The sequence below is a fragment of the Carcharodon carcharias genome, chromosome 19 (genome assembly GCF_017639515.1).
Source record: "Carcharodon carcharias isolate sCarCar2 chromosome 19, sCarCar2.pri, whole genome shotgun sequence".
NCBI lineage: Eukaryota > Metazoa > Chordata > Chondrichthyes > Lamniformes > Lamnidae > Carcharodon > Carcharodon carcharias.
This window is the reverse complement of record NC_054485.1, coordinates 31,545,337-31,560,681: the sequence shown is the minus strand read 5'-3', so window position 1 is coordinate 31,560,681 and position 15,345 is coordinate 31,545,337. Positions and strand designations below refer to the sequence as shown.

The 15,345-nt window shown below is 40.0% G+C and overlaps 2 protein-coding genes across 5 annotated transcripts in view; one reads left to right on the top strand and one right to left on the bottom strand.

The window, feature by feature from the left end:
* The window catches only part of ncdn (neurochondrin), a 161,349-nt gene that overhangs the window by 42,297 nt on the left and 103,707 nt on the right, over window positions 1-15,345 (bottom strand). The gene's annotated exons all lie outside the window — the stretch shown is intronic.
* The window catches only part of LOC121291076 (dyslexia-associated protein KIAA0319-like protein), a 112,810-nt gene that overhangs the window by 27,693 nt on the left and 69,772 nt on the right, over window positions 1-15,345 (top strand). For all 4 annotated transcript variants that reach the window (XR_005945954.1, XM_041212109.1, XM_041212108.1 and 1 more), the window contains 3 exons: window positions 8,261-8,362; window positions 11,481-11,578; window positions 13,250-13,337. Coding sequence is in view for 3 of the 4 variants with exons in the window: in XM_041212109.1 (XP_041068043.1) it covers window positions 8,261-8,362; window positions 11,481-11,578; window positions 13,250-13,337 (288 nt within the window). In the remaining variant the exon portion in view is untranslated. The remainder of the gene's footprint in view (window positions 1-8,260; window positions 8,363-11,480; window positions 11,579-13,249; window positions 13,338-15,345) is intronic.

Genomic DNA, 15,345 nt, shown 5'->3' with positions numbered 1-15,345 from the left:
TCTCTCACTCTAGCTTTCACTCTCTTCCCCCCCCCTCTCTCTCTCTCTCTCTCTTTCTTACCCCCCTCGCTCTTTCTCTCTCCCCTCACTCTAGCTCCCACTCTCTCCCTCTCACTTTATCTCTCTCTCTCTCCCTGTCACACACACTCTCTCTCATAGCTCTTAACAAATCCCCAAACTAATCTCCATTAAGGCAACAACAACCCATAGACTTAACCAAACACCAGGCAAAGCATTTTCACCTTACAAATTCAAAATGAGGTTCTTTTCACTTTGGTTCGCGTGGAGACAGTTGGAGGCTTACAGCTACCTTTTGATCTCACATTGCCTCTCCTCTACACACCCGAAAACTGCTGAAGTTCTACCTACTGCCACCCATTGAATGTAAATTCTCATTGTATCGCTAGCCTCTTCTAACAATAAAACCCCTTTCATAGCGCCAATTTTATTAGTAATGTAAACATATGGTTTGGTATCTGGTAGATAAGTGTCAGTTTTGATCCCACTTCTTGAATGATCTATTCAAAAATGCAAATGCACGGTATCTCTCTTACATATCAAAGCTAATACAGATGAAAGCACCCTAGCTGGCTTTAATCCAATTAAGATACACCCACAGACTAAACCATTATTTTAAAAGAAAAATATTTTCCAATAATGTACATTAATAGCTTCATGATATCTCCCTCCTTATCTTAAAATGAACCATCATAATTCTAAAAGATGGCTTAATTTTAATAACCCATCTCCATCTTCTGTACTTATTATATTATTACATTGCCATATGCATGCATTAACTTAACAAAATATATATATATATATATATATATATATATATATATACACATACACAAGTCCTTGGTATCAACAGAAATCATTCCAGTTCAGTGTCCAGGTTTTTTTTAAATGTCCCATTTTCCTTTAAGCTTCAAATTCTTCACAGTGACCTGCGAACAGATTTTCTCTTCCAGCAATATATATAAATACGTAGATTAAATGGTTGTAATAATGGACTCCAACTGAAAAGCCTTGCACTTTTGTCTCAAAATTTGTCCAAAAATTTCAAAGGATTATGGTCCGCAAAACCAAATTTTTCTGATGAATTGTTTGCAACCTAAATTTCAAAATGTTGCAATGCTAGGACCGAACTCAAAGTCTCTTTTTTGATCATTGAATATCTTCTCTGTTGTGCATTCAGCTTCCTTATTGGTTTTTCAATTCCAGTATCATCTTCTTGTAATAGTACAGCCCCAATGCCCATATCACATGCATTAACGGCCAACTTGAATTGCTTGGCATAACTGGGTACTGACAACATTGGTGTCATGGTAAATAAAGTTTCTGACACTCTAGTGTCCACTGAAACTTTTTTTTAATAGCTCAGTCAGTGGAGCAACCACTTGGCTAAAATTTGTACAAATTTCCAGTAAAACCTGCTCATGCCCAGAAATCTCAAAACTTCTCGTGTTGTTGTAGGCACTGGGAAATCCACAATAGCCTCGACTTTCATGTCTCTTGGAGTCACCATACCATGTCCAATGGTATGGCCGAGATACGTAACTTGTGCTTTTGCAAATTCACTTTTAGCAAAGTTCATCACCAAATTAGCTTCTTGTAGTTGAGTAAATAATTCTTCCAGATGCTGTAATGCTCCTCCCACATCTGAAAACAATTAGATCATCAGTATAAACCGCACAATGGCTTAAACCTGCAATTACTTTGTTTGTCAGTCTTTGAAATATCGCAGGTGCATTCTTCATACCAAATGGCATGACTTTAAACTGATACTGTCCACTTGGCGTTATAAAAGCTGATATCTCCTTTGCTCTCTTCGACAACAGTACCTGCCAATGTCCTTTTAGCAAGTCAATCTTTGTGATAAATTTCGATAGTCCCACTTTCTCAATGCGATCCTCCAACTGTGGTTTGGGATGTGAATCCACTTTTGTCACCGCATTCACCTTTCGATAGTCCACACACAGTCTTTGTTCCATCAGGTTTCGGTACCAGTAAAATAGGCAAACTCCAGTTACTGCAACTAGACTCAATGATATCATTTTGAATCATGAAATAAATTTCTTCTTGTACTTGTGATAACTTTGCTGATTTAATTTATACGGTTGTTGCCTTCTTGATGTATGTATAGAAATATCATTTTCATGTAAAGCTAGATGTACCTTTCCCAACTTATTTCCACAAATGGGTTTGTGTGACTGCAATAGCTTTTCCAAATCACTTTGACAATTGCTTGGAAGGTAACTCAATATTTTGTTTAAATTTTCAAGCACCGCCTCGTTATCCAATTTGATTAGACGAAAATCAATTTCAGAGTCCTACCCTTCTACCACTTTCTCATCATCCACCATCACTAATACCTCTTTTTGTGCCTGTTTCCCGTCAAAGTATTTTGTAAGCATGTTTACATGACACACCCTCTGCTTCTTTATTCTATCTGGAGTATTTATTAAATAATTTACTTCAATCAATTTCCTTTCAATCCTGTAAGGCCCACTAAATCTTGCATTTAATGAATCACCTAGTGCTGGTAAAGCTAGTACTTTCTCTCCGGAAACAAAACTGCAAATTTTAGCTGCCTTATCTGCTTTCACTTTCATCACTTGCTGTGGTATCTTTAAATGTACCCTAACCAACTCACATGCTCTGTTCAATCTTTCCGTGAAATTTAATACATAATCCAGGAGAGTAGTTTTTGAATTTAGACCCACAAATGTCTCATGACTCAATTTATGTTGCCCCCTTACCTCATGACCATAAACTAGTTCAAAAGGGCTAAAACCAGACGATGCATTAGGAGTGTTTCTAATAGCAAATAACAAAACTGGAATTCCTGTATCCCAATCCTGTGCATAATTATGATGATAGTATGCTTTATTATAGTTTTTAAAGTTTGATGCCACCTTTCCAAAGCTCCTTGTGACTCTGGATGATAAGCTGTTGATTTAAAATGTTTTATCCCCAAACTGTTCATTATTTCCTTAAACAGCTGTAACATGAAATTTGACCCCTGACCTGATTGTATTTCTTAGGTCAACCATGAGTTTTTTTTTGTAAAAATAAAATTATAATTACCTCCTCCACAATCATCCTGGTTGTAATATTTCTTAAAGGTATCGTTCAGAAAACCTAGCAGACACACCCATCATTGTCATTGAATACTGATTTCCACTTTTAGTCTTAAGGCAGGGTCCTACACAATCAATCATGACCTGGTAAAAGGCTCTTCAAATGCTGAATTTGGGATTAAAGGTGCTGGCTTAATCACTGCATGTGGCTTTCCTGTTATTTGACATGTATAACAGGTTCTACAGAATACATCCCTATACAATCCTGGCCAAAAAAAGTCTCTGAAATTTTCCTGTGTTTCCCTAATTCCTAAATGTCCCCCCCATTGGAATTTCATGAGCAATTCTCATAATCTCATTTCTATACCTTAATGAGATAACAACCTGATGCACCTCCCTCCAGCTTTCATTTGCTGAGACATGATCTGACTGCCGTTTTCTCATTAAAATATGACCTCAAAGATAATAACATACTGGAATACAATTTGCTTCGGTTTCTGAAAACTTTCTGATATAACTGGTTTAATTGCAAATCATCTTTCTGTAACTCCACTATTCTCTTTGAATTAAACACTTCAACTGAACTGCCCTGTATTCCTTCCTCCTGAACAATGTTATCAAATACAGTGCCAGCAAATTGGATTTCGGCACCACCTTCTTGCCTTTGAACTGCCTGCTTATCTCGTTTATCTTGTCCTTCCCTATGGATCTTTGATCTCATTCTAACACAATTGGGAAACAATCCAGGATGTTCCTTCTGTAGTACTTCTGTTGAAAACACTTCTACAGGCTGCTCAACTACCATAGGCATCACCCACATTTGCAATCCAGCTTTTTCATTACCAAAATAATTTGAACCACTGCAATGGGCAATTTTTCCACCACTCCAACTATAACTTCACCATTCTTCCATTTGCTCTTGAAATTTACCTTCCACAACGAAATAGATTTAGCATCTCCATGAATCCCACTTATTATTACCTCCTCCTGCAACACTCCCTTTGAACAAGAAATATCACTATCCCACAACATTAAGGATTGATTAGCCCCTGTATCTCTTAAAATGTTAACACCTTTTACCTAGTTTACCCTGTACAAAAGGAAAGACTTTCTCTTCACATACAAAAAGTCTTTAAACATTTCTGCAACCTGCTCCCCAGAATTCTCTTGAGTAAACTGTAAACACAATCTCACTTCTTTATCTTCCCCTGATTGTCTCTGTTTCACCTGTACACAAACCACTGGTTTTTCCTGTGTCTGAACCCACAGTACTTTTACTTCCAGAGCTTTTCTGTACCTCAATAATTTCAACAGGTTTTTCCTGCAACCTCCAACTCACTGACTTCATGTGCCCCACTTTATTACAATGCAAACACCCCAAATTTTAAATGTCACTTCTACCTTCAGCACCTTCCTTTTTATTCTGAGAACTTCCAGCTACTCCTTCTCCTCCCTGACTGCCTACCTACCTTTCACCTTGCCACTTTTTTTTTAAAATCATTTTCCAATTTGAAAGCATGAAGGAAAAAAGATTTAGCTCTATGAACTAACTCATGATCATCAGCTATTTCTTCTGCTTGTCTTACAAAATCAACCCTCTGTTCCTCCACGAGTTCTCACTACTGAGGCATTGAATCTTTAAATTCTTCCAAAAGAATGACTTCCCTAAGAGCTGTATAGGTTGTCTCTATTTTTAACGCCCATATCCACCCGTCAAAATTACTTGGTTTTTCTCTTTCAAACTCAATATGAGATTTGCCTAGACTATTTCCTCATATTCCTAAATTTATGCCTGTATGCTTCAGGAACCAACTCATTTGCACTCAAAATAGCTCTCTTCACCACATCATAATTCACCGACACTTCTGCTGAAAGCGAAGCATGCACCTCATGTGCCCTACCTAACCAACTTACACTGTAATAATAACGTCAATTTTCCTGTGGCCTTTTCATCTGTTTTGCTAGCTTCTCAAATGGAATAAAGAATGTTTCAATATCTTTTTCCTCAAACTATGGAAGAGCTTGTACAAATTTAAACATATCCCCCCGGGTTCTACTTTAGATACTAACATTTCTTTTCTAATTGCCAACATTTTCAATTGAAAGTCTCTCTCTCTCTCTCTCTCTCTCTCTTTCTCCTTCTCTATCTTCGCAACTTCTAATTCCCTTGCTTCTAATTCAAACTTTTTCAGTTCCTTTGCTTGTTCAGATTCAAGCGTCTTGATTTGTAACTGAAGTCTCATTACCTCCAGCTGTGACTCACTAGTGTCAGGTTTCACTTCCAACTGTAGATGCTGTGCTATATTTTTAACTATATCTGATTTTCTAGCCTCTGCAGGTAACCCCAATTTTAACTTATCTGCCAACTGTTAGCTTGCTTTAGGTTATTTTCTCCAACCCAATCAGAGTTATCTCTTCTACTCCCAGACAAGTCTTAGCAATTGCCAAAGCCATCTTGCAGTTTCACCATTTCTAAAGTACCTCACCAACTCCTGAATTCAAAGTGCCTCTCGTACTCACAAGCTTCACGTTCACCAATTCCTAACCAATCAAGGAATTAGAAATATAATTTATCCCGGCAAGAGCCCCCAGTTGCTATGACTGATGCAGCTAGTAAAGCTGAGTTATTTAAAAATCCTGAGTTATTTAAAAAACTCTAAACAACTGTCATAAGCAATAATTTTAAGTGTTATGTTTGAGATATGACTAAATCCAGGAATCAGACCACCAATTCTTGAGGTTTAACATTAAACTAAATGAAACATTTTTTTTATTTACACAGGTTAAAATATGTATACACATGGCTACAAATTACTATCATAACTTTTAACAAATTCCCAAACTAATCTCCATTAAGACAACAGCAACCCATAGACTTAACCAAACACCAGGCAAAGCATTTTCACCATACAAATTCAAAATGAGGTTCTTTTCATTTTGGATCGCGTGGAGACAGTTGGAGGCTTACAGCTGCCTTTTGATCTCACATTGCCTCTCCTCTGCACACCCGAAAACTGCTGAAGTTATACCTACTGCCACCCATTGAATGTAAATTCTCATTGTATCGCTAGCCTCTTCTATTAAAACCCCTTTCATAGCGCCAATTTTATTAGTAATGTAAACATATGGCTTGGTATCTGGTAGATAATTGTCAGTTTTCACCCCACTTCTTGAATGCTCTAATCAAAAAATGCAAATTTTTTATCTCTCTTACAAATCAAAACTAATACACATCAAAGGACCCAGACTAGCTGGTTTTAATCCAGTTAGGACATACCCACAGACTAAACCATTATTTTAAAAGAAAAATATTTTCCAATAATATTATATACATTAATAGTTTCACGATTCTCTCTCCCCCTCACACACAGTCTCTCTCTCTGTCTGTCTGTCTATGTCTCTCTCTCTCTCTCTCTCTTCCCCCCTCACTCACTGTCTCCCTCTCTCTCTTTTCGGCCTCTCTCTTTTCGCCCTCTCTCTTTTCGCCCTCTCTCTTTTCGCCCTCTCTCTTTTCGCCCTCTCTCTTTTCGCCCTCTCTCTTTTCGCCCTCTCTCTTTTCGCCCTCTCTTTTCGCCCTCTCTTTTCGCCCTCTCTTTTCGCCCTCTCTCTTCGCCCTCTCTCTTCGCCCTCTCTTTCCCCCCCTCTCTCTCTTTCCCCCCCTCTCTCTCTTTCCCCCCCTCTCTCTCTTTCCCCCTCTCTCTCTTTCCCCCTCTCTCTCTTTCCCCCCTCTCTCTCTTTCCCCCCTCTCTCTCTTTCCCCCCTCTCTCTCTTTCCCCCCTCTCTCTCTTTCCCCCCTCTCTCTCTTTCCCCCCTCTCTCTCTTTCCCCCCTCTCTCTCTTTCCCCCCTCTCTCTCTTTCCCCCCTCTCTCTTTCCCCCCCTCTCTCTTTTCCCCCCTCTCTCTTTTCCCCCTCTCTCTTCCCCCCTCTCTCTCTTCCCCCCTCTCTCTCTTCCCCCCTCTCTCTCTTTCCCCCCTCACTCTCTCTTCCCCCCCTCACTCTCTCTTCCCCCCTCACTCTCTCTTCCCCCCTCACTCTCTCTTCCCCCCCTCACTCTCTCTTCCCCCCCTCACTCTCTCTTCCCCCCCCTCACTCTCTCTTCCCCCCCTCTCTCTCTCTTCCCCCCCTCTCTCTCTTCCCCCCCCTCTCGCTCTTACCCCCCTCTCTCTCTCTTCCCCCCCATCTCTCTCTCTTCCCCCCCTCTCTCGCTCTTCCCACCCTCTCTCTCTCTTCCCACCCTCTCTCTCTCTTCCCACCCTCTCTCTCTCTTCCCCCCCTCTCTCTCTCTTCCCCCCCTCTCTCTCTCTCTTCCCCCCCTCTCTCTCTCTCTTCCCCCCCTCTCTCTCTCTCTTTCCCCCCTCTCTCTCTCTCTCTTTCCCCCCTCTCTCTCTCTCTCTTTGCCCCCCCTCTCTCTCTCTCTCTTTGCCCCCCCTCTCTCTCTCTCTCTTTGCCCCCCCTCTCTCTCTCTCTCTGTGCCCCCCCTCTCTCTCTCTCTCTTTACCCCCCCTCTCTCTCTCTCTCTCTTTGCCCCCCCTCTCTCTCTCTCTTTCCCCCCCTCTCTCTCTCTCTCTCTTTCCCCCCCCCTCTCTCTGTCCCCCCACTCACACTCTCTCTGTCTTTTTTCCCCACCCCCACACCGCTACCCTGATGCCACTTGGCTCCACACCAGCTTGCCTGGGCTGTGCCACGCCACTCCAGCTGCTTCATCTTCCAGGCCCTGGAGCTCATCTCCCTGCTTTTTGCTGCTCACCCAATCACAGGCTGCATTCTCTCTACATTTGCTGCTGACATAGATCACTTGTGAGCCTCAGCAGCAAATGCAGAGAGGAACCAGCCTGTGATTGGATGAGCAGATTTACAGCATTTTTCAAATATAAGTTTGTTGAATGCTCAACAAGTTTGATGGGCCAAGTTCAAAGATCTCGGGGGTCACAACCTAGCCCACAGGCCGTGAGTTGGACAAGCCTGGTTTAGGCTTACTTCTTAGATAAACTAAAAAACACTAATGAAAATTGGCAAAAAGTTAGTTTTTGAATGCTGTCTATTTTACACATTGTATTTTTCAGCCTGCCAAGGACAATAATTATTCAGTGTGCTGAATTGGAGCTGACTGGTTGGTTGATGTAGGAATTTTGTTTGGATTCTCTGAATGTTAAAACATTGTTTGTCTTCTGTGTTAGCAATGAAGGAATTAGTTGTTTCTGCTGGAGACAGTGTGGAGATCACTCTACCAAAGAATGAGGTTGAGCTGAATGCATATGTATTGCCGGAAACGTCCAAAGGTAAGAGGATTGGATTTCTAGTTTCTAAGGAATTAAAGCACTTAGTGCATTATGTTATCTTGGTTAATATTCAAATAATTCATGTCTTCACTTTTAGCTTTCAAAATGGTGAATCACAGCTTCCATTAAACTTTTCAAGTCTGATCTCTTAAGAACCATATCTCCTTATCTATCTCCTGTGGACTGGAAGATAATGTGGCTGACATTTGTTCGTATACAATGTAGCCCCTCCGGTCTGAAATTTTCCAGATTATAAAATAATGTTAGAATGCCTAACCTCAAGGAAGTGAGCTGGATATAAATCTGTACCTGTGACATAAAACAGTGACACAACATTATAAAGCACTAATAAAAATCAAATAATATGCCTACACTTTTCTGCACTTTTTTTAGAAGCCATGGTTTAAAAAAAATCAAGCTATGCCTTGCGTTTGCTCAAGAGCACTGCTGCAAATAGACTGAGGGCAGAAAATGCTGGGTAAAAGGTGGGGGGGGGGTGGACTATTGTGTAGAAAAATGCAGCGCGACGTCGCAGTGTAACACCGGACCCAGAATTAGCACTACCATCAGGTCTAGGCTAGGGAAAGTAGGGTAATGATTATTTACATAAGATTTAACATAAAGAAGCTGAAAGCAGTTCCCTTACCCCTAAACAATTGGCAATGTACTACTAAGTTTTGATTTTTAATTTTAAATTCTACCTAATTAGCTGACTTTCTTCCACCATTTTGTCCCTCTTTCTCCTGCAATCTTCCACTGAAACAGCCAAAGGCTTGTTACTCTTATCTTCGGTAGAAACAAGACTGTTAGAATAACTATAAAGACCATCACGTTCACCCATTTGTTATAGGACGAGTATGTGTGCTGCTTGGGCCTGTTCAAAAAAATTCCAGACAACTGTTTTATTCTAACTTGCACCGATCCTGTTCAGCCATCACCCTTGTGCTCGCTGATCTACATTGACTCCCAGTTGAATAACACCTTGATTTTTAAATTCTCAAGCTTGTTTTCAAATACATCCATGGTCTCTTCCATCCCTATCATGTAACTTCCTCTGGTTCATATCCCTCTGATATCTGCACTCCTGAAATTCTGGCCTCTTGCACATCCCTGATTTTCTATCACTGTACTGCTGGCAGTTGTGCCTTCTGTTGCCTAGGCCCTAAGTTCTGAAATTTCCTCCCTAAATCTCGCTTCCTATCTATTGCTCTTTCCTCCTTCAAGATATTCCTTAAAACTTATCCCTTTGACTAAGCTTTTAGTCATCTGCCCTATCACCTTATGTGACTCAGTGTCATGTTTTGTTTATTAACTTCCCTGTGAAACACCTTGGGCCGTTTTGCTACAGGTGCTATATAATGTAAGTTGTTGTTGAAATCAACATGTTGAACAATGTATCATGTACATTTGAGTGGCTAACAGTGATCTGATGAGAAATGCAATTACAACAAACTAAGTCGAAATCACTCATTAAAATCAGGAAGATAGAATATGTTTGTAAAAATGTGTGTAATGATCTAGTTAGCAGTATATCATAGGTAACAGCTAATTAGATACCAAAATTGCAAAGAAGTGAGTAGTATATTAATGGCAATATGATTTTAGAAAGTTTTTGACCTCATTCGAATAACTTTACAGAATGAAGACTTCACTGAGAAATTTTGATTAATTTATTTTTATTTAAAATATTGTTTTCCACTGATATTTCTTAGGTATGATTTTATTAAAATTCCCTCGTTGTTTCTACACCTTTTTCACACTCGTTCTGAAAAAGGAGTTAAATTTCTTCCCCAGATTGGATGAATCTGTGGTGTAGATGAACAAATGTTGGGACCTGATTAAACAGTGGTACCCAAGTTTACTTTATGGATTAGTCAGTAACTTTTGTGACTAGCTATGTTATTACAATCATTTTAATACTGTCAATTATACATGGTAGTTGAAGTAATGTACAAGGTTTCATGTATAATTTAACATTTCTAACTCCAAGTCACGCCCTTTCAAAAAGTATAATAGCAACTGCTTTTATTCATTTCTGGAGTTGAGTATTTTGTTAAGAAATTCCATAATGCAATTTCTTAAGATCCTCATTTGCAAGTGTTTCAAAAAGTAAACGTACCTTCATTCTGTACATGGAAGATACAGGGTGGCTGTTAATGATGGACAGTCAATAACAGGAATTCAAAACAGAATTTGTTGATCACACTAATAGTGAGAGTAAAGTTTTTGTACTGTGCGGAGTAAACTCTGAGATTGTTTGTCTGTAATTCATTGTTGCCATCTAATCTGGTTTGCAATATAGAGATGTTTTACAATTTTTACAAGTTCTTTTTAACTTTCATTAGCTTTTGAACATTGTTTTAATTGTGTGCCATATACAACATAGCAGTTTACAAGTCTGCTTGCTATATTTTTGAGTTATACAAAATTTTGTTTTCCATATTAATTGGAGTTTGGTTGTTCGTTTACAAGTTATATAATAGTTTTAAAATGAAACTGAAGAAATACAGAGGATGGTGTATTTATGAATACAATCATTATTAGTGAGATTTTAGTGTAGTTTTTCTTGCAAGAAATGAAGAAAGCCTGTTGTTTTCTTCAAGTGGCTATGTGAAATGGAAGCATTTTCAATCTAAGGTACCCCAGCCCCATTTGGCATCTGTAAAATCTCTCAGCTTAGTATGCTTTTTCTCTGTTCCATGTGTTACTTGGCTTAAACCAAACAGGTTTGAGACCAGCCCAGTGGGTACTGAATATGAAGCTTCTCAGCTCAGATTCTTCCCAGCCAACATCAAGCATTAGTACTGACGCCAAGCTGACAATTCTAGTGTAAGTAAAATCACTTGGTTTGTAGCTGACATCAGCTGAGGATTTCCTTGGTGAGTCTTGACAGAAAAGAGACAATGTCACACGATGTATAAATCACTCCATAGGTTAGAATATTTTAAACAACATAAATGGAAAGCTTTTATTATAGATGGAAAGTGACTTACTATTGAAAGCACTTATTTTACGCGTTCAAGCATATAAAATTTTGTCCTGAAGGAATTGTTGTCATAGCAGGGACTGGTTTTAAAATGCAACACAGCTTTGATTCTGTATTGTTCATGTTTTCAAGGATCGAGCTATAAATATGATTGGCAACTTATCACACACCCACAGGATTATGTGGGAGAGATGGAGGGCCAACACTCAAAGACTCTTAAACTCTCCAGAGTAAGTGGATGAAAATAATTCATCACCTAAGCGATCTAGTTGTTATTGTAATTACTAAAGTTTTGGGTGGGTTCTTCCTTAATGTGCTACAACAGGAATAATAGTGCATCGACTGCTCTAACAATGGACATTACAATGTGAATGAACACAGTATGTTGCTTAGAGCAATATTTTTAGCGATTGTTTATTTGATGCAAGTTTACATAATTAATTCTCAAATGAAACCCCATGATTTGACCATATTTGTCAGTTATTGAAAGTAATTAGAACTCACATATCAGTGATCAATTTGGAAAACTCTGCTTTCGGTCCATTAACCCTTCTTGAGCAGGCATTAGACTTGATTCTTGCTATCACCACAAATAGCAGATGTGGGTCTTGAGTGATGACTTAAAACATACATTTTTAATTAATGTGCAAAAGAGCAAGGGTAGATAGACTGTGCAGTTGTTCTCTGTTACAGAATTCAATTATGACTATATCATCATTCCTAAAGTGATTAGTTACCCTTTAGAACATGGCCTTTGTATAGTGTGACATCAGTAAGAATTATGCTATATATTTAACAGCTATCCAGGATGTGAATTAGGTTATGCGGGTCAATAAGCATATTAACTTCCCAGTAAATAAACAACAACCAAAGTATATACTTCAATTGTTAATTTTGCTCTTGAAGTTGACCTAAATGATGTGATCAGAAAAGCAAAATGTGAATAATGGCTGACTTGGCAAAAGATTACTGTACATATTTTTAGTGAATTAATGCAGAACCTTTGATTTACCAACAACAATTTGTGACTCCTTACCTTTGCTACAACTTTCAACTTTTTAAGATATCCCAGGTATCCTTTTGTGGGTTTGATGAGGATTTTTTTTTTTAAATGTCCTTCCACTTGTCTTCCATTCTCTAATTTTTCTACCATGGTTTCTCTTTTTCTCTTCCTTGTATTTTCTTGCCAACTCTTTGTGTTTGCCTACCAATATTTTATTTGCTTTGGCTGTTTCTTTATATTCTCTTCTCTATCTTTGGATGTGCCTCTACTTTTTGAACTTCCTTTCTGAACATCTAATACTTTAATAATATAGGTGCTTGGTGGTTACATTTCTGCATCTGACTTTTCATCCCAGCAAGAGATTTGGAAATTGTAAGATTTTAGTGTTTAAAAGCCAGGAATCGTCTCAAAGACGTCTGTCTCTCAGAATCTAAATTTAAATAGTGTAACATAATAGCTGCAGCATGGCCTTTTGGGAGAAGAGGATGCAAAAACGCTGAGAGTAGAGGATTAATAGGTGGATGGGAAATGAAGGATATAATGGGAGTAAAAAGAGATATTTTTTCCTCCTCCCCAGCAATCTGGTCTGTGGCGTTAAACATTTTAGTATTGGCCAGTGTTGGGATCTAAATTGTTCCTGGTGTCATCTGGTTAGTGTAGATTAATCCACAATTTTAGCGGCTGAAACATGGCTAGAAGAAATCAGGAGGTTGTGAAGTGCAGAGTAAGTTTTGATATTTACAATGCAGGTAGGCTTTAGACATTGTATTGTATCCTATTCTGAAACAAACTTTGTTGCTTTACATAATGGAAAAACCATGTTATATGTAGTTTTAACACAAATGCAATGTTTATGTTGTGTACCATATCATAACCTAACGGTACTTCAATTTTTCAGCTTTCGGTTGGTATCTACATGTTTAAAGTAATTGTTCAAGGAGAGTATGCATATGGAGAAGGATCAGTGAATGTGTCTGTTAAACCAGGTTGGTATTCATGGTTTTAAATATGACCAAGTATAGCAGGAGGTACAGAGTAAGAGCAAATAAAAATTGCAGTACAAGCATATGTTTGAGTGTTAACAATTTGACTGGCAAGTTGCTCTCTGTAGCAATGAACAGCCAAGCCAGGATGCATTATTGAAGGACCATGTATGTTGAGGTGAAATAGGCATGGATTAGAAACTAAGTTATTGAATAGCGAAGGAAGTAAATTGAGATGACCCAAACTTGTTTATCCAGTTGTGAGGTTAATATCTTATGGGCACTAACTTGTGTTTGAATGTCCTTGAATATTTTTCAGAACCTGCTGAGTATTTGTTATGTACAATCATGTGACACTAAGATTGTTTACAATTTATTTTGTAATCTGAAAGCAATCAAATGTGCAAATGTTACTACATGCAGTAAACTGATAACCTTTTCCTGTTTAATATATCCAGCACAATCAATAAGTGAAGGATCTGCATTCGTCACACAAGCTCATTTCATGGATTCATTTTAAACAATCAGTTAGTAACAATTTCAATTTGGCGTTAGGGAGAAGGGGCGATTTGCTACTGGAGATTTTAGATGTTTTAATTTTAGGTTGGTTTTATACAGAGGAAATGCATACAGATGTAAGATTTTCTAAATTTATTACCTGTTTATCTCACACAGCATTGCACATACAATTCAACACAGGGGCAGAATTTTGAGTTCGGCAGACAGGCGCGGTCAATGGGCCTGGGAGCAGCCGGAAAATGGGCCACTGCCTGCGGTCGGTTGCCGACCTCGATTTCACACTGGCTGGTCAATTAAGGCCCACCTAGCGTGAAACGCGGCTCATCACTGGTTGGGAAGGGGTGAGCAGGGGAAGGGGCGAGCAGGGGTAGGGGCCTTTCGGCCACTGGATCCAGTGGTGACCCGACAGCCAGTTTAAAAATCACCCAGGAAGTTCCTGGAAGGTTGCCAGCAAAGAAGCTATGTTCGATGTTGTCAACAGGAAATTATGGCTTCCAGTGCGGCTGCAGATGCCAGGATGGAGGGCAGGTCGGGTGGAGACTTGTCCTCCTGGTTTTCTGATGAGCGCCTTGCAGCCCTCCTGGAGGAGGTGGCTGCCAGGAGGGATGCCCTTGTCCCCAGGGACGGAATGAGGAGGCCACTGCATCTTACAAAAAGAGCTTTGGAAGAGGTGGCAACGGTGGTCAGCAGCCATGGTGTTCTGCGGTGCACCTGGGTCTAGTGTCGCAAGAGGTTTAATGAACTGTTGTGCTCAGGAAGGGTGAGTACCATGTTTCCATGGATCAGTGTGTTGAAGTGTTAAGGTTTGGCTGTCCCCCCCACCGTGGAGCTCAGGTGTTAGAGCCTAGATGCCAACTGTCAGTGACACCGCAGCTGGCCAAGGTGGTGACCCCTGGCTGCTTGGACTGAGTGCCTTGCAGCTCGAGGGTCACAACTCGGATGTGCCCTGCAAGGTGCTCCTCAAGTGGGGTTGGCCAGGCTGCAGTGGCGCTGCAGGTAGAGAGTGGACTAATCAATGCTCCTCTGTCCTTTCAGGAGAAGATGGCCCATAACAACATTGAAAGCTCGCGGACCAGCGGAGGCCCCCCAAAACCTCTGAATCCTCACAAAGTACAATCAGGAGGCCTTAGAGATAGAGAGCCAGCACGCACCTAGGTCAGCTGGCTGCGGAGAAGTTGGGGTATTAGACGAAGGTAAGGGTGCAGTGCACAGAGGTGAGAGTTTTGAATGGTGCAAACGTTCTTGTGTAGTCTGATCATTGATGGGAGCCTCAAAACTGGATTCTACATTGATCGTTGAAAGATGATGGCACCATGATGCAGTTCTCCACGGTCTCACCAGGGTGCCTGGCATGCATAAGTGACAATGTGTTGACTTAAACTAATGACATGTCGTTGTTCTCCCTTAGATTCACCACCATCCACCCAATCGCAGGATCCTGAAAAGCCACCCTGACGCCAGAGGACTGCCAGGCTCCAGATGCACCTGTGTC